Source organism: Phacochoerus africanus, chromosome 8 (genome assembly GCF_016906955.1).
Source record: "Phacochoerus africanus isolate WHEZ1 chromosome 8, ROS_Pafr_v1, whole genome shotgun sequence".
Lineage (NCBI taxonomy): Eukaryota > Metazoa > Chordata > Mammalia > Artiodactyla > Suidae > Phacochoerus > Phacochoerus africanus.
This window is the reverse complement of record NC_062551.1, coordinates 137,061,576-137,087,375: the sequence shown is the minus strand read 5'-3', so window position 1 is coordinate 137,087,375 and position 25,800 is coordinate 137,061,576. Positions and strand designations below refer to the sequence as shown.

Sequence of the window (25,800 nt, the reverse complement as noted above, 5' to 3'; positions counted from 1 at the left end):
GAAAGTGTTCCTTTTCCTGAAGGAGCTGTCCTCCTCTAGCGTGCTGATCAGAAAAGAAATCTTACCAGTGTCCCAGGACAAGGACATGCAAAAGTTTAAGACATGACTGGAAATGTAAAGGTACTAACCAAGATTTTAAACTGCTGAAGGGGTAGGGTGGGTAGTGGGTTACCATTACATGGGAAGGATGCCAAATCATATTTTTTTTCTTTACGGAGCTGGGATTTCCCCAAAACCCACTTTCTAATTCACAGCGATCTTAGTAGCACATTTCCATATCTTCTGCCTACGTTCTCAACCTAACTTGATTACCTAAACATCCAGTGATTCAATTCAGTACCACTTGCCAGAAGTTGTCCCAGCATCAATGTGGTGCCCCAGTAAGAACAGTGGAGTAAAAAGCCTTGGCTTTGACTCCTAGCCCTGCAACATCATAGCTTTGAGAACTTGCACAAGTCATTTAATCTCTCTGTTCTTCTGCTTTCTGGTTTGTAAAATATCATCTCAAAGACTCCTTCCAGCTCTAATAAATATCCTGAGATTTTTTTTTTAGTCACAAAATCACATTAATTTTTGCACTTTTTCCAAATTTAACCTTATATAATGTATTATACTGAAGTAAGTAATCTGTAGAAAATGTGAAATACCCAGTTCCTCTCATGACAAAGGTGTGTTGGAAATAAAACACAAATAGCAGACTTATTTTAATTAGCAAAATAAGGCCTGTTCTCAGATGTATAGCTAGAAATGAGACTCAATCAAAATTTCCTCTCCCAAAAAGCTGTCTCTGATTTAATTCAAAACTACTCTTCAGACCCCTAAGATGTGTAAATATTAGGCTTGTAAACATTCTTAGTTTATTTTATGTGTTCATATTTTATCACTAAGTAATAATTATTGCCTATATTAAGATAATGTCTTACAGTTTATTCATTACTTTCACACACTTTATTTCATTTAATCTTGATCATGAACCTGTGAGTTCAGAGGGCAGGTTCTGTCTCCTACTTTTTACAGATGAGGACATAAGGTTAATAGAGGTGTACCTATTTGTGCACAGCTTCCAAGACTTCTGTGCAGCTCTTCTAATTCAACACCAGTCTCATCCCATGACATCAGCTACCTATGAAATAGAAAATTTCTGCTTCAGACCAGGGATAGTTTCCTTTCTTCTAATTATTCTTTCCATGACTCCAGTACTAATCTCAGCAGAGAGAACTCAAAATTTTAGTTGACAACTTAGTCTGTTTTTTGTACGTGGATATGCTTAACTTGTAGCACTTGAAAGTGTTTGTTTGTTTGTCACTTCCCAAAACAGAAGTTCTGGGCCAGGGATCAAATCTATGTTACAGAAGTGACCTGAGCCACAGCAGTGACAACATTGGATCCTCCACCTACTGAGCCACCAGGAAACTTCAAAAGTGTTTTTTCTTTGTTTGTTTTGTATTTTTGTCTTTTTGCTATTTCTTTGGGCCGCTTCCGAAGCATATGGAGGTTCCCAGGCTAGGGGTCGAATCAGAGCTGTAGCCACTGGCCTACGCCAGAGCCACAGCAACTCGGGATCCGAGCCGTGTCTGCAACCTACACCACAGCTCATGGCAACGCTGGATCGTTAACCCACTGAGGAAGGGCAGGGACTGAACCCGCAACCTCATGGTTCCTAGTCAGATTCGTTAACCACTGCGCCACGACGGGAACTCCCAAAAGTGTTTTTATATACATTTTCTCAGTTGAAGGTCACAACTATCACAGAAGACTAAGAGATAAGGAAACAGACAAAGAAATATCACATGCACAATTACCCAGGCCCTGAATTTCCAGACAAGTGTTTCCTGAATAGCCCACAGTTCATACTTTTGTTTAAGAGTTGCAAATAGAGGAGTTCCCCCTCCTGGTGCAGCGGTTAACAAATCCGACTAGGAACCATGAGGTTGTGGGTTTGATCCCTGGCCTTGCTCGGTGGGTTGAGGATCTGGTGTTGCCATGAGCTGTGATGTGGGTTGCAGACGCAGCTTAGATCCCGGGTTGCTGTGGCCCTGGCGTAGGCCAGCGGCTACAGCTCCAATTAGATCCCTAGCCTGGCAACCTCCATATGCCGTGGGTGCAGCCCTAGAAAAGACAAAAAAAAAAAAAAGAGTTTCAAATAGAATACCTGAAGGGATCAGAAAAGCAAAATACAAGACACAGGCAGTATAAATATTTAGGTTCTACTTGAGTGAGGGTGAGGAAATTCAGGGAGCTGAGAGCAAATGTACATTAACACAGAGGCAGTTTGCCTTGTGCGAATGGAGTATTCTGATTTTTCAAAAAGAATCAAGAATCCAAATTCCCAGGTAAAATATCCTTTTTGATGTCAGTTAACATAAAACAAAAAAAAACAAGGCAAGCTTATCGGAACACAACTGCCAATAATATACAGCTTATGGACTGTTTGTCTGTGTTTTTACCTCCCATCAGGTGAGTTTTAACACCAAGGAACTGAATCCTTGGGTATAGCTCTGATTCCCATGGTGTCTACAAACTCTCAGAATTAGAGGTTATCAAGTCTTTGGGTCCACTTAATCATGATTTCTAAAGACTCATTGCAGAGACTGGCGTTTCTACATTTCTAGCTGTTTTGGAGGCATCAACAAGAATGACCATGGTAAATCAAATAATTTTTAGGTCACATGTGTTTCTGCTGGGCACAAGGAAATTTACACACTTTATTCGATGATGATGACAAAGTATTGATGGTGATGATGGTGACAAGGGCCTAATCTCTCTTTCCCTTATAGGAAGATTCTGAATGAATCCTTTCAAAAAATAGCCATAGTGCTAAAATGGTAACTTTAGTTATATGTAGTGTAATCATTCTACTTAGATTATTCCAGCCCTGTCAAGACTGCCTGTAAAGTAAAGATAATCAGAATGGAGGAAAGGAATACATGTTCTTCGTGTGGGAATATCAAGTGAGCTCCGCAGGGAAAATAAACTTGTCATACAAATCATACTAAAGACCAAAGTGAAAATATAATTCATACTACAAAAAGCATGATTGTTATTAATTGTGTGTTATTGTAAGTGCAGTAAAAAGGTTGAAAAATAAAACCCTCAAAAGAGTATTTTTGGCTGAAGTGTTTTATATCGAATGCCTATCCATAAATTAACTGTGGCAGCTTAGGGAAAATGAAAAGGAGAAACAAAAGCCCCACTGATTTTAATCATGCTAATACCAAAGAATATCAAAAGAATCCAAACTTGCCCCATTACTGGAAAAAAACCTAGTATTTTAACATTTTACATACAAAAAAAGTCATAATACTCAATTTAGCTGCAGTTTTAAAGGAAACTACAATTATGTGACTAGAGCTAAAGTAAGGTTTTAAAAAGAGAAAGAATGGTGAGAAGAGAGTGGGATAATCCAACCAATGCACTAAAAAAAAATTTCTGAGGCACTAATATGCTCAAAATCAACATGTGACAGAGTGGGGAAACTGAGGCTGGCTTCCTACCTCATCCCTCACACCATTATGGATATACATAAGGCCTTAAATAACACTTCTTCCCTTTCTTTCTGATCATTATAGTAGATATATAGATATTCATTACAATAAAATTTCACCTGAATTTAGATGAAGGATCCTGGAGTGAGAGCTTATAGAATCTTTATCCCTTTAGCTCATTCCAATTCTCCCATTGATGACTCTGGCCTTAAGAAATGTGATTTCACTTATGCACGTTTGAATTGCACAGAAAGACCTGAAATTCAGAGACATTATTTAGGGACTTAAAGGTACATTCTAGGTTTCTCAGATTAAAACCTTCCCAACAAGTTCCCTTAATACTTTACTACTTTCAGAGCAAAACTCTCCTAAAGATATACTGCCTCACTCATACTATTGCTATCCCTACTGCAATTGAAAAAATCATGCTGAATCTGTGCAGAAGAAAATTTAATTTTGGAGTTCCTGTTGTGGCACAGAGTCTGACTAGGAACCATGAGGTTTAGGTTTCGCTCTCTGGCCTCCCCCCAGGGGTTAAGGATCTGGTGTTGCCCTGAGCTGTGATGTAGGTCACAGACAGGACTCTCTGGAGTAGGCCGGCAGCTGTAGCTCTGATTAGACCCCTAGCCTGGGAACTTCCATATGCCCAGGGTGCGGTCCTAAAAAGCCAAAAAAAAAAAAAATTTTGCCAAGTTCCATTTCCCAATTGTCACCTAACCTCTAGAATGGTGTTGCTCTAAAAGGCAGTTAATTAACAGGGAGCTTTTTTGGACCCACAATGAGGTATACACTTAAAAGAGTGCAACCCCACAAAACCTGCAAGAAACAAAAGGTATTTGGGAAGGCGAAAAAAGCTAGGTTTTGGCTCACATTTCCCATAAGTTCCTCTGAGGGAAATAGCACAGACCCAGCTGGTATAAAGTTCAAATGGAAGGAGAGTCAGACATTACATAGAGATAGTCTGCTAGGTATGGCCCACTGTTAAACCTTCAAGATTTTATGGAATAGATATAAACAACTAAAACTGGTTTTTTTTTTGTCTTTTTTGTCTTTTTGTTGTTGCTATTTCTTGGGCTGCTTCTGTGGCATATGGAGGTTCCCAGGCTAGGGGTTGAATCGGAACCATGAGGCCGGTGAGCCACCGGCCTACGCCAGAGCCACAGCAACTCGGGATCCGAGCCGCGTCTGCAACCTACACCACAGCTCACGGCAATGCCGGATCGTTAACCCACTGAGCGAGGGCAGGGACCGAACCCACAACCTCATGGTTCCTAGTTGGATTCGTTAACCATTGCGCCACTACGGGAACTCCTAAAACTGTTTTCTTTAACACTCCAGGTAGTCCGCTCAGGGACAGAGTGTTCAACCTGAACTCTGCTAGCTTCCAAGTAGTCACTTTACCCCCCAAATATTTTCAAGCTGTCTGCAGTAACCCCCTTCATTAAAATCTTGTTTATGGAGTTGCCAGCTGTGGCACAATGGGATCAGCAACCTCTTGGGAGCTCTAGGATGCAGGTTCCATCTCCCAGCCTGGCACACTGGGTTAAGGATCTGGGCCAAAGAAGGGCAAAATTGCGGCTCCAAACTGATCTCTGGCTCAGGAACTCCATGTGCTGAGGGGAGGCCAAAAGAGAAAATAAATAAATAAAAATAAATTCCTGTTTGTAACTTTGTTTCTTTGCTCAGTCTACCAGTCAACCAACTGACTACTTCATAGGTGAGGGAGCAATTTGCATACAGAATAAATGGCATACAAAATAAACACTTTTAGAGATAATTCTGAAGTGAACCAAATTGCATTTCCATTCTTTTCTATTTCTATTTATTCTCTCCAACATTTATTCAACAAATATGTATGAGTAATAGTTGCCAGTCACGTCCAGGGTGATTGGGTATGCAGTGGAAAAACAAATCAGCTTGATCCATGCATTCATGATATTTACTGTTTTATAGAAGAGACAGAATTAACCTGTCTTTTTTATTTCTCATGGAAACAGCATATCCAAAGACCCCAATAGGAAATTCAGGATTAGAGCAGTGGTTTCCAGATTGCAAATTGATAGATACCTCATCAGTTTAAAAAAAAAAAAATTGCTCACCCAACTCCAACCATATAACCAATTTATTTGGTTATATACATTGCATGTAATATTGTACTAATACATATACACATTAAAAAAATACACATAATGTTGAAAGTTTTAAAGAGTTAAGGTTTTTGAAAATGGGCCATCTGAGGAGTTCCTGTTCTGGCTTCACAATAACAAACCCAACTAGTATCCATGAGGACGTGACTTCGATCCCTGGCCTCACTTGGTGGGTTAAGGATCTGGTGTTGCTGTGAGCTGTGGTGTGGGTCGAAGAGGCAACGCGGCCTGGCATTGCTGTGTTTGTGCTGTAGGCCAGCAGCTACAGTTCCGATTCCACCCCTAGCCGGGAACTTCCATATGCCTCTGTTTCAGCTCTAAAAAGACAAAAAAAAAGGACCATCTAGGTCACCTCCAGAAACTATTGCATTAGAGGAACTGAAGGAAGACCAATGTGGCTGAAGTTTTGTTCAAGATGATTTTAGGCAGGATGTAGAGGAGGCACGTATAAACTAAAATTTTAGCTGTCTTTATCAGCTAAATCACAAAATTCCATGGCTCTGAATTTGGTTACTGGAGAATTATTGTTATCTTTTGATGTTGACATGTTTCCTTGATTGCTCATGTTCCTTGAAGTTTTGCATTTCTGTTCTTGCCTTTTTTTTTTTTTTTGTCTTTTTGTCTTCGTTGTTGTTGTTGTTGCTATTTCTTGGGCCGCACCCGCGGCATATGGAGGTTCCCAGGCTAGGGGTCGAATCGGAGCTGTAGCCACCGGCCTACGCCAGAGCCACAGCAACGCGGGATCCGAGCCGCGTCTGCAACCTACACCACAGCTCACGGCAATGCCGGATCGTTAACCCACTGAGCAAGGGCAGGGACCGAACCCGCAACCTCATGGTTCCTAGTCGGATTCGTCAACCACTGCGCCACGACGGGAACTCCTGTTCTTGCCTTTTAAGCAGTGCATACTTCCTCAAACCTTTAGTTGTTGACTTTGATGGCAGATTTTTTTTGCTGTTGTTGGTCTGGCTTATACAAGCGGCTTTCTCCCACACTCTACGGATACATCTGCTCCACACTTCTTGCTCCCTCTTGTGGTAGAATTCTTAAGATTGTATGCCCTTTGGAGTTCCTTTGTGATGCAGTGGAAAGGAATCCAACTAGTATCCCTGAGGATGTGGGTTCAATCCCTGGCCTTGCTCAGTAGGTCGGGGATCCGGTGTTGCCGTGGCCTGTAGGGCAGGTCACAGGTGCAGCTCAGATCCGTCATTCCTGTGGCTGTGGGTAGGCTGGCAGCTGCAGCTCCAACTGGACCCCTAGCCTGGGAACTTCCATATGCTGCTGGTGCAGCCCTAAAAAACAAAAGCAAAAAAAAAAAAAAGAGTTCCGGTCATGGTGCAGCGGAAATGAATCCAACTAGGAACCATGAGGTTGTGGATTTGATCCCTGGCCTTGTTCAGTGGGTTAAGGATCTGGCATTGCCATGAGCTGAGGTATAGGTCGCAGACGTGGCTTGTGTAGGCCTGAGCTCACTGTGGCCCCCTTTCCCTGGCAAAGCAATAAAGCTATTCTTTTCTCCTTCACCTGAATAAATAAAGGGGGGGAGGACAAAAAGGAGGAATGTCTTAAGATGCTGATAGCATTTCCCTGCTTCTGAGTGACTACTATGAATTGGAAAGGAACTTATAGTCCATCTAATTACAGTTTAAACATAAGGAAACTGAAGCCCAGTAACATGAAATGATTCTGTGTACGTGCAAGTATATGGCAAAAAACAAAACAAAACAAAAAAAACTAGGAGCCAGTTAGTCTTTGCATAGCTTCCCAACCCAAAGCATTCCAATTTCCAATTTTAACACAAATTTCTTACACATTTGAGTATGTGATAGACAAACTGACGGCACCGTGGAAACCTGAGGAACAAGACCCTGATTATCAGATTCAAAACTCTAAGATATGAGAGAGATTCCTCATTATCTCAGGCCCTCACTGCTAACTGATTTTATAAAACCTTCCTAACTTGTTTCATTGCTTTCATAGTTTCTTCTCTGCAAATCCATCTCATATATCTCTACCAGACCACATGCCACCTGCCAAATTTAAAATGTTTTGTTTCATCAGTCACCTATTTAAAACTCCTGAGTTGGAGTTCCCGTCGTGGCGCAGTGGTTAACGAATCCGACTAGGAACCATGAGGTTGCGGGTTCGGTCCCTGCCCTTGCTCAGTGGGTTAACGATCCGGCATTGCCGTGAGCTGTGGTGTAGGTTGCAGACACGGCTCGGATCCCGAGTTGCTGTGGCTCTGGCGTAGGCCGGTGGCTACAGCTCCGATTCAACCCCTAGCCTGGGAACCTCCATATGCCGTGGGAGCAGCCCAAGAAATAGCAACAACAACAACAACAACAAAAAGACAAAAAATAAATAAATAAATAAATAAAACTCCTGAGTGCTTTTCATTGATTACAGAACAGAATATTGATTACAGGGTAAAAGACAGGTCTAGATTCAAATCACACTCTTCCCTACCACTATCTTTGATAAGCTGTGTTTCAAGCAACTCACTTAAGCATTATGACCTTTGATTTATACAACTGACAAATGGAAATGTTCAAGGTTTACATGCCAGAATTCAGCAAAATTTAAAAATCTCCCTTCCACATAGCTTAATTATTTGAATAGAAAATAGGAAAAGATCAAGTTTTAAAGCAGCAAAAATATATCAATAGCAATCAAACAAGGAGAAGCGTCATGTCATAGCGTTCAAAAATTAGTGGCTACAGAGTTCTCACTGTGGTGCAACAGGAGTGCTTGGATGCAGGTTCAATCCCTGGCCCAGCACAGTGGGTTAAGGATCCGGCGTTGTCACAGTTGTGACTGCGGCTTAGGTCACAAATGCTGCTGGCATCTGATCCTGGCCTGGGAACTCCACATGCATGCTGCGGGACAGCCAAAAAAGAAAAGGAAAAAAAAATGGTGGCAATGGAGGAAAAATACAGAAGTTTCCAAAAATTTACAGATCAAAGCTCAGAGCAGTATGGTTAGCCTTTTAATATCATCCTCCAACGAACGTAGAAAAGATAAATGAACAAGATCCAAAAAATGTAAACCACCCTCCTAACCTGTCCTGCAACATGGGAAAGAGTGTTTCGGATGAGCTATGGAGAACCTTTGGAGAAGACAAGAAATTTTGCAAGTGAGGAAAAGTTTCATCCCAACTACCTTCACGTCCTACCCAAAAAAGGAACCCTTGGGACTCTCTCTTTAGGGATCTTCCAGCTGAGGGGGAAATGGAGGGGCTAGCAGAACAATCATAAACACCCGGAGGTAATGATCTCCAACAATAATTAGGAATTTAACAGAAAAGAAGGAAAAATTAGAACAAGAGTCTCTGAAAAAGACGAAGTAAAGAAGAGGTATTCTTAATTTATGAAGCGAAATAATCTGCATACGTATTATTGATACAGGGCAAAACTCTCATTTTATTAGTCATCTTTTCCTCAGAGGAAGAAACAGTGCGAGTTGGAAGAGGAATTGCTGCTGGGAAGAAATGGATGAATGTGGAAAGGAAAAAAATGGGTGGCATTGAAGGAGAGAATCCAATAAACAAAACAAGACAAAATTTTATTTTATTTTATTTTATTTTATCTTATTTTATTTTATTTATTTTGTCTTTTGTCTTTTTAAGGCCATACCTGTGGCATGTGGAGGTTCCCAGGCTAGGGGTCTAATCAGAGCTGTAGCCACCGACCTACGCCAGAGCCACAGCAATGCCAGATCTGGGCCGCATCTGTGACCTACACCACAGCTCATGGCAACGCCAGATCATTAACCCACTGAGCAAGGCCAGGGATCAAACCTGAAATCTCATGATTCCTAGTCGGATTCATTAACCACTGAGCCACGACGGGAACTTTTTTTTAATTCAAATTTTTCTTTTACTTCTATTTACTCCCAAAACAGTAAATACACAGGTGATGATAAAAATAAAATAAGAGGAGGTTAGTGGATGCGGTTCCCCATGCATTATACACATTCCACAGAAGCCCATACAAAGTTCATTGCAAATGGCAGCCTGCAAACTTTCCAGATCAGAGAAGGTTGTGGACTTTATGCCAGGTATACCAAGACCCAGAAAAAACTTTTTCCTTTTTTTTTTTTTTTTGCCTCACTGACAACACTGGGTCCTTAACCTACTGGGCCACAAGAGAACTCCTCAACGTAGAACACCAACCAAGAGCAATAACTCTGCTATGCAGGGAGCCATGTTGTCCAGGCACTGACATCCTTGCTGTACCTGCACTGGGGCAATCTCCTCTTCTCGGAGCAAGCTCTGCAGTGCCTAGACATTTCCATCTGGGTCTATTTAGGAGTTTTTTCTATGGTAGATGAACAGTCTTCCTCTAAAAAGTCAGTGAAATGCAAAGCACTCTGTCACTTCCTCTCCAAAGAAAACTTTCTCTTCAACCTCAGCTTTGTGTGTAGGCTGGAGATGGGTGGGCAGCTAAAACTGGCAGAACTGGTTTAGGACCATATACTTAAAATGTTCCACACAAATGGTCTGGTATCTATCTTTAAAATGAGAGTCATGTATCATTTTGCTGTCAGTTGCGGCAGCCTCCAATAGAGCATCTGGTTATTTGTCTACCATATCTTGCCTCATATCATTACCGATGGGGTATTTGTAACTTTCTTCAGACAGAGACTGTAGTACCCATTTTTTTTTTTTTTAAGGAAAGACAACTTTTCCCCTTACTCCTTTCTACCTATGCACATACTACCCACCTTTTAGTGCTGGAACAAGTCTACCTTTTCCATGAACTAGTCTAGTTCTCTTTCAGCCCCATTAATTTTCTTGTCTCTGAACTCCTCCAAAACTTTGTTAACATGATATTTTATATCACCATTTAAAGTTTTATTTATCTTACTTCTTCAGTGAAACCTTAAGCTCTTCAAGGATATGGATTATCTGACACTTAACTCTTTAGAGAAGGTCTTAAGTAACATTCAAGAAATATTCAAATAAATACCATGTGAAATCAGATTTAAAAATCAGCTTATTCACATATAAATTTTGCTTGTGTTTTATATCACACTGAACTAATGAAATTCAGGTAGGCATTATCATAGAATGTGAGAGCAAGAGGGGACTTCAGAGATCACCAATTCTGCAGTTTACCCCATTTTAATGTGTCAGGACACCACAAATGCTGCCTCCCTTCACCCTCTGCTGACCATTCTAGTAACTGCACCTTCTTGAATCTCATTTCAGAATGACTGTCATTTCTCTCAAGTTCCCAAAACTGTTTAATGCCAGTTTTTCAGTCTACTGTATACAATATCACTTGTTCACACTCCAGAAAAATTAAAATTCTGTTACCTATGATTAATATTCATTTAGGCACTTGAGTTCTGGAGCCAGATTGCCAGTGTTCATAAGCCAATTCTTCCACTTCATAGCTTGGATTTAGCATCCTAACATCTCTGGTCCCAGTTTCCTGATCTGAAAAGTGAGAAGAAAGAAAATATTGACCTTGCAAGACTATCATGAGACTAAGTGAATTAATGCTGTCCAAATACTGAGAACTGTACCTGGCAAAAAGCAAGTCCTCATTATTCTTACTGTTTTGTGGTGGTAGTTGTATTTAATAACTTTCACACCAAAGATGAAAGTTTCTTATTTTTTCATTCTAGTACACTAAGCTTCTAAAAAAGACACACATTCTCTTCTCTATCTTTAAATCCCTAGCACTGTGCACTGTGCCTGGCACATAGTAATCATTCAGCAAGTGTTTTTAAAATACAATATATAAATAGTATGATTATTAAGCATATAGGCTTTGGGCTCAGACTACTTGAGTTCAAATTCTAACTCTGCCATTGGAGACAACATTTCTGTACCATTACTACATCCACAAAAATGATATGGATTACAGCACTTCCTTCATAAGACTATTTCAAGAATTAAATTATTGTGTTCATGGAAAACACATTAAGATCTGACACACTGTAAACAATCCATAAATGTTAGATAATACTGTTTCTAAAGGTTTCTTAAAGTAATGCAGAAAAAGAATGTTACCTGACATTTCAGTAAAAAGGATGTTGCAGCCATAAAGCCATCAGCCACTGCAGCCACCCTGTAGCACCTTGAGTAGACTCAGAATGGAGATGAGGATGGAGAAAAATAGGATATTGGTCTTAGATATCTAAGGCGCATACCAAAGAAAGAATTTCAATATGCCCAGATTTTCCTATCTTCCCATTACAGAGAAAAGCGCTACATTTTTAACTCGTGATGGTCGGGGGAGTGGGGGGGAGTGTGGGTGTAACTAGCACCAATCTTTTGATGTTCCACTACCTGTCTTTTATTTTATTTTATTTTATTTTCTACAAAGACCCCTGTATATCCTGGCTCCTCCAGTACCTCTTCAGAACATTTCCTCAGAGGTGAGAGGCTATTTCCAGGCTGCAATCCTAGTAATATCCTGAATAAAATAGAATTCTCAACTTTTAGGTTGTGCTTTTCATTTTCCTTTGATGACAGTTTTGTTCATAGAGTAATATAAGCAGACATGTAAGAGCATCTGACAAGTCTGAGTTTTAATAGCGATGTTATTCATTAGAATAATAGTCTTGAAACTTGCTTAGCCTCTAAGCCCTACGTTCTGATCTAGAATTCAGGTAATATAACCTCATTCTCTAAATCTGTTGTAAGAAATTAAATGAAATTGAGTAGATAAAATGATTAACATTGTGCCTGAAGCATTGTAATGCTACAAAAAAAAAAGACGTTTTATTTTTACTTCTTGTTTTTATTATTAATATCTTTGCTAGTAAGGAATTTTAAACCTAGATAAGAAACTAAGAAATATATGTAAGAGTTTCCATTGTGGCACAGTGGAAGCAAATCCGACTAGTATCCATGAGGATGTGGGTTCAATCCCTGGCCTCGCTCAGTGGGCTAAGGATCTGGCATTGCCATGAGCTGGGACGTAGGTCACATACACAGATCCTGAGTTGCTGTGGCATCAGCCAGCAGCTCCAACTCTGATTTGAATCCTAGCCTGGGAACTTCCATATGCTGTGAGTACTGCTCTAAAAAGCAAGAGACACACACACACACAAAGCAGAAAGAGAGAGAGAGAGGGAGGGAGATAGAGAGAGAGAGGGGGAGATAGAGAGAGAGGGAGGGAGAAAGAGAGAGAGGAAGAAAGGAAGGGAGAAAGAGAAAGAAAGAAAAGCAGTCAAGGAAGTGCAATGATCAAGCAGAGTCCTAGTTCTTCAAGGGAGATACATAACAATATATCTTTGAGTTCTTAGGAACCAAGGCCCCCACACAGATAGAGGCTGAGCACAAGATTCTTTAAACACCACCCTGTTATTTTATCACCTGTCCCATCAGAAGAAAGACACACACCCTGCAGCCCTCACTCCAAACTTTGCCTTTGAAAACTCATCCTCCCAAATCATCCAGGAGTTTGGGTCTTTTGAACAGGAGTTGCCTTTACACTGTCAACTAAAAAAATGCACAACCTGAAAGTTGAGGGTTAAGTTTTATTTGGGGTGAAATTAGGACTTAAGCCAGGAGGACAACATCTAAAGTAATCCTGAGAAATGGCTCTGAGGCGGCAAGGGGGGGAAGCTAGGATATATGAGTTTTGCAACAAAGGGAAGGTAGTAGTGATGCTGGAAATATGTTACCAGAATCTGGGTTCTTGTTCACTTATTCGAATGAACTCCTCAAACACACAGGCAGCAAACAAGCAAGCAAAGTCTATTATAGGAAAACAAATAGCTCCTAGGGCTGCTGGGAAGGGGGAGAAGAGCCACCACTCTCTTTTGTCCTGTAGGGGTTTTTAATCCCTTAAAGATGGGGGGGGGTACCAACAAACCAAGTAGGAACTGCTCTTTTGTGAGAAACATTTAACTTTGTAAAGGAAATCTCTATTTGTAAGGTTGTCTGCCTCTCAGTACCTGGAAGAGGAGGATGAGCAAATCTCTAGAAACTTTTATCAATGGAAAAGGCAAGGATTTTTCCTCTGCATCACAATCTTCCTGGTTTACCATGTTTTCCTGGTAACTAACTCTCCCCGAACTCAACATCCTCTTTTGTCTCGAGCTGGGGATGGTATTCAAGGTGAAGCCATTTTGGAGCATGCCTCATGGGTCTCTCCCATGGGTACATGTTTGGCTTTATTTTATTTTCTCCTGTTAAATCTGTCTCATGCCAATGTAATTATTAGACCAACCAGAAGTATCTAGAAGGAAAGAGAAAATTTTCTCCCTTCAGTGGTCTAAGACAGCTTAGATCACTGAATAGCCAATTCTTATGCATGACCCCTGGATGAGCAAGTCTTTAATCAATGAGTGGGTTTCCCTATGGGACCACTGCACAGTGTGAGGATTCTGCCTCCACCACTCCTGTAAATTTCTCAGTTGCCTGAGAAATTTAAAACCTTCCTGGAGGAGTTTTGTCTCTTTTCTTCAGGGCAAAAACTCTCATCTAATACCTTCACTTTCATCCCGACAAATTCTATTAAGGCAGCTGCACTGAGGAAAAGCATCACATCAGCCTCTTAACTAATGACTCAGCCAAAACACTCAGTCTCCTTCAACTCAGCAAAACCTGGTATCTTTCCACCACACCACCCCCTCAATACTGTTAGACTGGTTGGGTATTTCGCTGGTATCTTTCAACCAGCCCCCACTCCAAGTACCTTTCAAGTGGGGGGGCCAGGTACCTGTTATACACTGCCAAATAAAACTCAGGATCATCAACCAATATGAGGATTTAAGAACCAGGAGAGGGAGTTCCAGTTGTGCTGCAGCAGAAACAAATTGGACTAGAATCCATGAACCCACTTCCATTCCTGGCCTCGCTCAGTGGGTCTGGGATCTGGCATTGCCATGGGCTGTGGTATAAGGTGCAGGCACAGCTCATATCCCACATTCCTGTGGCTGTGGTGCAGGCTGGCAGTTGTAGCTATAATTCAACCCCTAGCATGGGAACTTCATATGCCTCAGGTATGGCCTCAAAAATACAAAAAAAAAAATTATATGTAGAGATAATAAATGAATAATTATTTAAGTCATGGAAATTAGGTTAGAAAGTTTTGAGGAAAAAACTAAAAATTAAAAAGGTATTTTACAAAAAGGAAAAGATCTTCAATTAAGTCACCAAACAATTGGCTCCAGAAGACTTTTCAAATAATATCAGGTATCATAGATTCAAATTTTGAAAATTGCAAACACTTTTCCTTTAGATTAGATATGCAATGTGTGACACTGTAACAACTGGATACCCACATTCAAAACAGTGAAGTTAGGCTTCTATTACACCCTGTACACAAAAATTAACTCAAAATGGATAACAGACCTATATGTAAATAAGGTCTTAGAAAATATTAGAGTAAATTTTCATGATCTTGGGTTAGGCAAAACCTTCTTAGATATAACAAAAGCACAAGCAACAAAAGAAAAACAGATAAATTGGACTTCATAAAAATTAAAAGTTTTTTCATCAAAAAACATCATTAAAAGAGAAAAAATAGGGAGTTCCCTTCGTGGATCAGCAGAAATGAATCCGATTAGTAACCATGAGGTTTCGTGTTTGCTCCCTGGCCTTGCTCAGTGGGTTAAGGATCTGGTGTTGCCATGAGCTGTGGTATAGATTGCAGACATGGCTCTGATCCCGAGTTGCTGTGGCTGTGGCTGTGGCCAGCAGCTATAAGTCCGAATCGACCCCTAGCCTGGGAACTTCCATATGCCTTGAGTGTTGCCCTAAAAAGCAAAAAAAAAAAAAAAGAATCCGACATAGTATCCATGATAATGCAGGTTCAATCCCTGACCTCACTCAGTGGGTTAAGTATCTGATGCTGCCACAAGGTGCAGTCACAGGTATGGCTGTGGTCCAGTTTTGCCATGGCTGTGGTGTAGGCTAACAGCTGCAGCCCCAATTTGACGCCTAGCCCAGGAACTTCCAGGTGTGGCCCTAAAAAGAAAACAATAAAATAAAAATGGAGTTTCCGTCGTGGCTCAGTGGAAAAGAATCTGACTAGCATCCATGAGGATGCAGGTTGGATCCCTGGCCTCACTCACTGGGTTAAAGATCTGACACTGCCATGAGCTGTGGTGGCTGGCAGTCCCTAACCTGGAACTTCCATGTGCCAAAGGTGTGGCCCTAAGAAAAGAAAAGAAATGAAATGAAACGAAAAAATAGTGCAGAGATGGAGCAGGGTCCTGGTTCCTTCTCAAGGGATATATGTAACAATATGATACACATCTCTGAGTTCTTCTACAGGAACTAAGTACCCTACTCAGGTGAAGGATGGTAACATTAGGTTGAGCACAAGCACACAGACCCCAGATTGGTTGGAACCAGAAGGCTGATGATTGAGATTCCTGAAATGCTGCCCTGCTACCTCACCAGCAACCAGTCAGAGGAAGACCACACATCCTGCAGACCTCCCCTCAAATTTTGCCTATAAAAACCCTTCCCCCCAAACCATAGGGGAGTTCAGGGCTTTTGAGCATGAGCCACCTGTTTTCCTTGCTCAGTTCTGCAATAAATCCTTCTCTGCTCCAAACTCCAATGTTTTGATGAGTCCTCATTGTGCCTCAGGCACATGAACTTGGGCTAGATAACATTATTCTCAAGCTTAATTGCAAAGGGGAAAAAAAATACCTTTATTAGGAGTACCTATTGTGGCTCAGTGGGTTAAGAACTAAACTAGTATCCATGAGGATAAGAATTCGATCCCTGGCCTCGCTTCAATGGGTTAAGGATCCAGAGTTGAAGGATCCAGCATTGCCTCAAGCAGTGGCTGGCAGCTACAGATCCAATGTAACCCTTAGCTTGGGAAATTCCATATGCCACAGGCGCAGCCCTAAAAAGAAAAATTATATATATCTTTTCAAAAAGAAGTAACTGTCAGCACTTTAATCAAATGATCAAACTTATTACCACTAATAATGAGACAACCAGACATTAAACACCTCCTAACGTGATACAGTATGGATTACACGGTACAACCTAAAAAGTATCACTAGAGTTCCTGTTGTGGCCCAGTGGAAACGAATCTGACTAGTCCATGAGGACACACATTCGATCCCTGGCCTTGATCAGTCGGTCAGGGATCCTGCATTGCCAAGAGGTATGGTGTAAGTCACAGACATGGCTCAGATCTGGCATTGCTGTGGTTGTGGTGTTGGCCAGCAGCTACAGCTCTGATTTGACCCTTAGCTTGGGAATTTCCATATACCGCAGGTGCAGCCCTAAAAAGATTAAAAAAAAAAAAGTATCCTTGCCAAATATGTTTAATCTGAAATATTTAAGCCTCTAGTAACTAGCAGTTTATGAAGTACAAGCTCTAGAAACAGAAATAAATACAGATTAATTCAAAATTAGGGCATTCTTCAGGATAACTGGCTTGGTTTCCTAAAGAAAAAACATCAAGATTATTGGGGGAGAAGCAAAAGAATTAGATTAAGAGTTTTTGGTTAAAAGAGATTGAATAAAGTTAAAACCTAACTGCAACAAGCAATCATTAATAGGATCCTAGTCCTAAAACAAACATACAAAAGTCATTTTGCAGGAGTTCCCACTGTGGTGCAGTGGGTTAAGAATCTGACTCCAGGGGCTCAGGTCCCTTCAGAGGCACAGGTTCAATCCTTGGCTAGGGCACTGGGTTAAATGATCCTACTTTGCAGCAACTGTGGTACAGGTCACAGAGTTCGGATTCAATCCCTGGCCTGGGAACTTCCATCTGGGAATTAAAAAAAAAAAAAAAAAAAAGCCTTTTTGTAGACAAGGGAAATCTAAGTATTGACTGAATATTACATTAAAAATAATTGTTAATTTTCTCAAGTGTAATACAGGTTTCGTGATTGTGAAGGACAATGTCCTCTCATGGGAGATATATAGCAAAAGTATGCAGACATCAAGTGCCTTAATGACTACAATTTATGGTTTTGTTTTGTTTTTCCTTTGTCTTTTTAGGGCCACACCCACAGCATATGGAGGTTCCCATGCCAGGGGTCGAATCGAAGCTGCAGCTGCTAGCCTACACCACAGCCACAGCAACACAGGCTCCTTAACCCAAGGAGCAAGGCCAGGGATCAAACATACATCCTCATGGATACTGGTCAGATTTGTTTCCACTGAGCCACAGTGAGAACTCCCAATTTATGGTTCTGACAAACAAAAACTACCACCAAACACATACACATGTACACACAAATATATAAATAAAACATGACAGATAATAACTTTTAAATTTAGTGATGGGCATATGTGTGACTTTGTAGTTTCTGTTCATTTTTTCTGTGCTTAAAACGTTCAGAATAAGAAACTGGAAAAAAAGAAGACATGCGTAGCCAAATCCAATCCATTTCAAACAGTCCATTTTATGCTTTACCTACCTCTTTGAGGGCTTTTCTTGTAGAGTCCAGGACAAACTGACTTATCACTTTTCCAAGTTTTTCTGGTACTTTTTTTTTTTTTTTTCCAAGGATTGCACCTAGGCAGCACAAGGAAGGTCCCAGGCTAGGGGTCAAATCAGCACTGCAACTGCCAGGCTATGCCACAGTCACGTGGGATCCGAGCTTAGTCTTTGACCCACACTACAACTCACAGCACAGCAGGATCTCCCACCCACTGAGCGAGGCCTGGGATTGAACATACATCCTCATGGATACTAGTCAGATTCATTTCCGCTGTGCCACAAAGGGAGCTCCTCTCCGGTACTTTTAATTTAGCATTTAACAGTCTGCCTTGTCCCAGTCCAAATAAATACATCATAAATTTCCGGAAGACAAAGTGTAAGGTTCTGGTAGAGGGGTACAATAACAGTATATAGAAAGTGAACACCTTACTTAGATTTATTTTGAGACAGTCTTTACAAGCAAGAGTTGTTAGTAACAAGATTTAGGGGGGAGGGATGAGAGTGTAAATTAGGATGGAAGCAATAAAAATAAAAAGTTGTGGGAATTCTGGAAAACGCTAATACTCTTCATTTACACTTGGCTTCCATTAGTTTTCACAAACAGACATCCAAGCCTGGACACCTTTACAAATCCCCTGGCTTTGTAACATCACAGTTATCTCAGAACTCAGGGTCTAACTGGGAGAGCGACTTTAAATAGAATTCTTCAAGCATTTATTTCCAACTCGCTAAGCCAGGAGCTTTTAGATAGGCTTCATCTTGCACCCTTGTTTCCAAAAACTTTCTCCACACCCACACACGTAAACAGTAATAGACAGCCCTAGGACTATTTGTAAAATCAAATTTACTTAAGTGATTGATTCCCACTGTTTAAATTTTAAGCACAGAACAGTCTTCGCCTTGAGTCCAGCAATGTGAACTTTTGGCTCTTAAAGCAGAAACGATCACAGAGACAGCTCTGAGTAAAAAGTCAAGTTCGAAAGCCCGGGGGCTGTCTTTGCGCCAGGATCCTGATCACTGCCCTCTGACCCAGATTCTTCACCAGCCTACCGGCCCCCTCTTAATCCTCGCCTCCGCCGCTTCCTCCCCCTCGCGGTTCCATCTCCGCACCGCTGGCAGCCTCCGCTTCTCCCCAAGAGGGCGCGCAGTCTGAACTCAAAGGCCTAGTGGGGAGCGGGGCCTCTTCAGGAACCACCTCTGCGGAAGAGTCAGGCCCCAGAAGCGCGCCAGACCCCTTCCCAAGATGGCGCGCACGGCGTAGGCGAGGCCAAGAGCGAGCGTTCAGCTAATTCCCGCACACTCAGTGGGCTCCGTCTTCCACGTCCCTTTCAAAGACCTTCTTCGCTGGCCCCGCCCCCTCCCGCCCCAGACCTGGGTGCGGGTGGGCGGGGCCGGATGAGTCATGCGACCAAATTTAAGCGGTCTTGACCCAGAGGGTGGTTTAGAGATTGAGTCACCGGACCGGTTGGCGGCATGGCAGCGATGTTGAGGCGAAGCTGCAGGGTGAGAGGAAGGGCAGGGCTCGGCGGGGTGGGGAATGGAGGTTGCGATGTTTGGTGAGGGGGACCTGGACCGAAAATAGGTGCGGTCGGGGTGGGGGGAGATTCTGCTTCCCGGGCGCCTTGGCTCTCCTTACCCAATCCCGGGCAGCGGCTGGGATTACAGGCCCTCGCCTGGCTTTCGCGCCCACCTTTCCTCTCATTGTGGGACTGAATACTTCTGGGGTTTTCGCTCTTAACTCTATCCCCTCGGCACCTGCTCTCTATGTAGGCGGCGTCCACTTTTCAGAATATCCGTTTTCTTTCTCTGGGCTGAGATCCTTCCAAAGATTTCCCATCCTACACCGAAGTACATCTATCTCCGAATTGGGCGGGGAATTACAGAATTACACCCAGTTTTTGCCGAACTAGAGTATATCTCGGAGAAAATTCTCTACCGGCTATCTCCAGCCTAGGAAGGAAGTCATAAATTTCATTCTGCAATTGATGTATACTGGAAAGTGCACAACGTAGATGAACTTGAATCTTGGGTGTCTGCCAAGTCACGGGGAAAAGGAAAATGGAGCAGCTGCCCTTCAGGATATTTAATATGGTTAATAACACTTTTGGTTTTGTAAGGAGAGGAACGCTTCCACATTGTGTGCCTTTACAAAAAGGGGGGAGGGAGTTCCCTGGTAGCCTAGTGAGTTAAGGATTCAGTGTTGTCACTACTGAGGGGAAGGTTGATGCCTGGCCCTCTCTGTGCAGCAGGAGCAGCCAAAAAACATTTTTTTTTTAAAGAAAAGAAAATCCTACAGCAGAATTTTTCTTAAAGCTTTTTGTATGTCCTAGTGTTGTCTCCTGTTTTTTTGGGGGAGGGGGGTTGGCTTCTTTTACCCGGAGGCATATGGAAGTTCCTAGGCTGGGGTTGAATTAGAGCTGCAACACTGGATCCCAGCTGTGTCTTCACTACAGCTCACGGAATCGTCAGATCAATAACCCACTGAGCAAAGGCCAGGGTTTGAGCTCTTGTCCTTTCCTCATGGATACTGGTGGGGTTCATTACCACTGAGCCACAATGGGAACTCCCTCACAGACTTTAAATTGTTTGAGTTACTAGATATATTTTGCTGTCTTAAATATTATTGATATAAGAAATGGCAAAAAGAAAAAAACAAAAAAACAACCAAAAAAAACCACAAAAAACAAAAAAAAAAGGAGTTCCCGTCGTGGCGCAGTGGTTAACGAATCCGACTAGGAACCATGAGGTTGCGGGTTCGATCCCTGCCCTTGTTCAGTGGGTTAATGATCCGGCGTTGCCGTGAGCTGTGGTGTAGGTTGCAGGCACGGCTCGGATCCCGAGTTGCTGTGGCCCTGGCATAGGCTGGCAGCTACAGCTCCGATTAGACCCCTAGCCTGGGAAACTCTATATGCCACGGGAGCGGCCCAAGAAATGGCAAAAAGACAAAAACAAAAACAAACAAAAAATATTATTGATATAGTCACATAAGACTGCCACTTAAACTTCATTTTAATTAAGAAAGTTATGTCCTCGACCAAAATAGTAGCAGTTTTAGAGTTTAGAATAATTCTAATGCCTGTTGTCCAGTATTTGTCATTGCTGTATAAGTTAATGGGCTCTGACAGCAGAAATTGGGGGATTTTTTTTTTTTTTTTTTTTAGGGCCACACCCAAGGCATATGAAAGTTCCCAGGCTAGGAGCCACATCTGCAACCTACACCACGTAGGATCCTTTAACCCACTGAGTGAGGCCAGAGATCTTACCCTAGTCCTCATGGATTCTAGTCAGCTTTGTTACCACAGAGCCACAATGAGAACTCCAGGCAGAAATTGGGGGATTTAAAAAATGATTTTAGGAGTCCCTGTCGTGGCTCAGCAGAAACAAATCCACGAGGTTTCTGGTTTTATCTCTGGCCTTGCTCAGTGGGTTAACGATCCGGCGTTGCCATGAGCTGTGGTGTAGGTCGCAGTCTTGGCTTGGATCTGGCATTGCTGTGGCTGTGGTGTAGGCCGGCAGGTGTATCTCCAATCAGACCCCTAGCCTGGGAACCTCCATATGCTTCGGGTGCAGCCCTAAAAAGCCAAAAAAAAAAAAAAAAAAAACCTGATCATCTCATTAATTACCCAATATTGGCCCCATTTTCCAGGTTGTGAAAGAAGTTAAGTGCAGGTCTCTGGGAATTGCCCTTGGCTTTAGCAACCTTTGTACTCAATGTAACATGTTTTCCTAAAAAAACCATATAGAAATTTTTTGTAAATTATTTTAAATACAGTAATAATCCCTTATTTAAAGTCTTTCAGCTCACCATTTTACCTGTATTGGTGAATTTAGAATTTTCATGCAGTGCTATCTAAACATACATTTAGAAGAGTCAAGTTTTTGGTCTTTTTCCTGGGATTTTTTTTTTTCTTTATGGAATCTAATAACCAATTAGGATACTAAATTGAAGGATTGTTACAGCAAAGTGGTTGATAGCATGAGCTCTTAATATAAATGTCAGAGCAATAATCCTGATTCCTTTCACCCACTGAGTGAGGCCAAGGATCAAACCCTCATGGTTCCTAGTCAGATTTGTTTCCACTGTGCCACAACAGGAACTCCTATGTTGTCCCTTTATTTTATTTATTTATTTATTTTGTCTTTTTGTCTTTTCTAGGGCCGCTCCCGTGGCACATGGAGATTTCAAAGGCTAGGGGTCTAATCAGAGCTGTAGCCACCAGCCTACAACAGAGCCACAGCAACAAGAAATTAGAGCCGCATCTGCAACCCACACCATAGATCTCGGCAACGCCGGATTGTTAACCCACTGAGCAAGGGCAGGGAACGAACCCGTAACCTCATGGTTCCTAGTTGGACTTGTTAACCACTGCACCACAATGGGAACTCCTATATTGTCACATTAAATGTAGGTGATTCTCTTTACAAGCTGAAGTTGACAGACAGCTATCAAAGTGGATGGTTTCTTTTCACAGCTTTTGAAAAACATAAGGAAGTTCAGTCCTTGGTCTTTTAGTATATTGTTGAGTTTCTCTTTTCTTTCAATGTCTAGCTTACTAGAATTGCCTAGAAATAGTTTCATCAAAAATACTTGAAGTGTAAATTGTGTAATTTTGGCTGTTCTTAAACAATTACTCAAAAGTTCCAGTATGGTTTCCAGTTTGATAACTTTAATAAATGTAAGTGGTTACTTTTTGTGTACCTTGAACTGTTAAGGGTATAAAAATGGCTTGCAAAGCAATGATACCATATTTTTATGTTTTTGAAGAAATATAAGTATATTTCAGATAGTAAGACAAGTAGTATATTAATGGTTTATAATAGAGTTGACAAACTTTTTGTAAAGGGACAGTAACTGTTTTTGGCTTTGTGGACCATATGGTTTCACAACTCTGCTATGAAAGCAGAAATAGACAAGATGGTATGGCTGTGTTCCAGTAAAATTTTATTTATAAAACTGGTTGGTACCATAGTGTGCTGACTCCTGGCTTAGAATATTTTGAGAATACTTACAGAGAACAGCAGAACATGTAGAACTTGGTTTTGGCTTATTTATTTTGTTAAAGTGAGATATCTTAGAAAATGGGATCCTCCAAGGAGAAGATTCCTAGAGGCATGCCTGGGAGGCTCACAGGGACGGTATCAACTTTAATGTGGTGCAGTGGGTTAATGATCTGGCTTGTCTCTGTGGAGGCACTGGTTCAGACCCCAACCCAGTACAGTGGATTAAGGATCCAGTGTTGCTGCAGCTGTGGTGTAGGTCACAGCTTCAGCTCAGATTCAGTCCCTAGCCAGGCAACTTCCATATACTGTAGATACAGCCCCAAGAGAAACAAAACAAGAACAAAAAAAGTTGATGGACTAGGCAACTCTAAAACATAGTATAATAACAGCCTGTTGTTGCTCCCTATCCCAGCTTCCCAATCACAAGTGTCCTAGAGCTTGTTGGGGAGATTTCTTGAATAGTAGTCCTAAGTCTACTAGTACCCCTGAGTGTTACTTCTCTTAGAAACACTCCATTTTGGTAGTGCAAATACTACTAATTAGTTTTATTTGCATTGGGTTTAAATTTTTTTTTCCTTTATCCGTTCAAATATCTGATAATTAGCTTAATACAGAAATAAAATTACCATTGAAAGCATTTAAGTCATGACTTAAACTATGTTCATGAATGTGGTTCAAGTTGCTCTATTTGTAATTATCAGTATTTTCTCACTTGATTGTTGTTTAATTTATCAAATTTATTGCAATAAAATTCTTTACAGGTACTGAGAAGTCTTTCTCATTTTGGCTGGAGATCACAACATACAAAAGCTGTCCCACAGTGTGAACCAGGATCAGGATTTAGTTTTGGTATATGTTTTTCCTGTCCTTTGACTTTGAACTTATGTTTCATATGCATATATATATATACACACTATATATATGTGTGTATGTGTGCAGCTTTTTATATGTGTCTGGTATATGTTTGTAAACAAACTTGGTAATGTCTGTCAATGAACAGATCCAATCACCAGCTACAGGTTGTTCAGTTAGTCACATACTTCTTCCTGTTCATGTTTTCTTCAGAGTAATACCCTATACATAAATCCGTATTAGTAGCATACATATATATTCTTGCCATTTTTCTTAGGTAGCTAGCCCCAAATAAATAACAAATTCACAGTTATAAAAGCATAGTTTTCAACTTAGAAATGAATGCAACAAATATTTCTTAAACATTTATTAGATCCACAATGCTAAGTGCTTGCTAATAACCCAAAGCCTGTTTTGGCCATAGCATATCTGAACTGCAGTTTGGTGTTAGTATATGTCGTTCTCAGTTTTGGGCTCAAGGAGCCATGTGATGTCAAAAGGAAAAAAGAATAAGATTTTCCTTCCTCTTTTCTCTCTAATATAAAGACCCGAGGCAAAAAAAAGAAAGAAAGAAAGAAAGAAAGAAAGAAAGAAAAGAAATAACTCCTTTCTTAAGCATCCTTTGCCTCCTAAAGTGCTTCTTGCTTCAAAATTATTACCTTTCCTCTAGTTAATTTATGTAATTCCCTTGTGACTCAGTGGGTTAAAGATCCGGTGTTGTCACTGCTCTGGCTCAGGTTGCTGCTGTGGCTTGGGTTTAATCCCTGGCCCAGGATAAGAACTTCCATGTGCCATAGGCATAGCAAGAGATGGGGTGGAGGGCAGGAGGAAAAAAAATTTTTCTCTGTTCACTTGGTCTCAGAAAATAGTTAAAAGGCAGCCAAATAATTAACTCATACCTAGATAGAAATAACAAACTCAAAAGTCTATAAGGGTATCATTTTTTTGCTTTTATTTTATATTTTAAGATTGTCAGTGTCTTTTTTTTTATTTATTTGTTTTCTGTTTTTGGCTGTACCTGTGGCATGCGGAAGTTCCTGGGCCAGGAATCAAACCCGCACCACAACAATGACCCTAGTGACAACACCAGATCCTTAAACACTGAGCCACTGGGGAATATTCCCTGTTAGGATCCCTATAAAGTTTAAAAACAAACAAACAAACAAAAAAAACAGGATTAAGTGAAAATTTTTAAGCAAAGTGAGAAAAGCGGTTTGGACACTAGATCTTCTTATTTCCTCATTGAGATGTTTTGCATGGCTTTAGTATGATGGCTATTTAGTTTCAGTTTGTTGCATACAAATTCATGCTCAACAGTAAGAGACTAGTGGGAGAAATCTGGTGGTTTGCTGAGTGACAGAAGTTGAGATAGATGTGTTTATAAGAGAGGTTGTGGAACTCAAGTAAAGGAATAGGGATAACAGCTATGACCACTTGTATCTGGTTCTTTAACTATAAAAAGGGCTTAATAGCTACAGTACAAGATTTATTTCAAGATTAAATTGAGTCCTAGCACATAGTGACTGGATCAAAGTAGGTTCTCAGATAATACGTAATAGATCCCTAACTTCCCTACCCTTTACTCACCCATAATCTTGATATGAACTGGCCCCAATTTTCAAAGTAAAGTCATGTTTAGAAGTAAAGTTGTGGCGCAATGGTTAACGAATCTGACTTGGAACCTGGAGGTTGTGGGTTCGATCCCTGGCCTTGCTCAGTGGGTTAAGGATCCGGCGTTGCCATGAGCTGTGGTGTAGGTTGCAGACGTAGCTTGGATCTGGTGTTGCTGTGGCTGTGGCGTAGACCATCGGATACAGCTCCGATTAGACCCCTAGCCTGGGAATCTCCATGTGCCATGGGAGCAGCCCTAGAAAAGGCAAAAAAAAAAATAGAAGTTAAATTGTGATGTGTAAAAAACTATACTGAATCGCT

At 41.2% G+C, this 25,800-nt stretch overlaps 1 protein-coding gene and 1 long non-coding RNA gene across 3 annotated transcripts in view; one reads left to right on the top strand and one right to left on the bottom strand.

Moving 5' to 3' along the window:
• Positions 1-913: 913 nt before the first annotated feature.
• On the bottom strand, positions 914-12,494 carry LOC125133645 (uncharacterized). Its single transcript, XR_007136488.1, has 4 exons — positions 11,652-12,494; positions 10,950-11,072; positions 3,605-3,741; positions 914-1,123 (listed from the first exon to the last, which is right to left on the bottom strand). It is a non-coding gene; the product is annotated as an uncharacterized LOC125133645 (long non-coding RNA).
• A 6,881-nt stretch (positions 12,495-19,375) lies between these two features.
• The window catches only part of ACADM (acyl-CoA dehydrogenase medium chain), a 35,547-nt gene continuing 29,122 nt past the window's right edge, over positions 19,376-25,800 (top strand). Inside the window, exons 1-2 of one of the 2 annotated variants that reach the window (XM_047788624.1) lie at positions 19,376-19,518; positions 23,778-23,865. In XM_047788624.1, coding sequence (XP_047644580.1) covers positions 19,489-19,518; positions 23,778-23,865 — 118 coding nt within the window. In that variant the 5' untranslated portion in view covers positions 19,376-19,488. The remainder of the gene's footprint in view (positions 19,519-23,777; positions 23,866-25,800) is intronic. The other variant, XM_047788625.1, reaches the window with a different exon arrangement.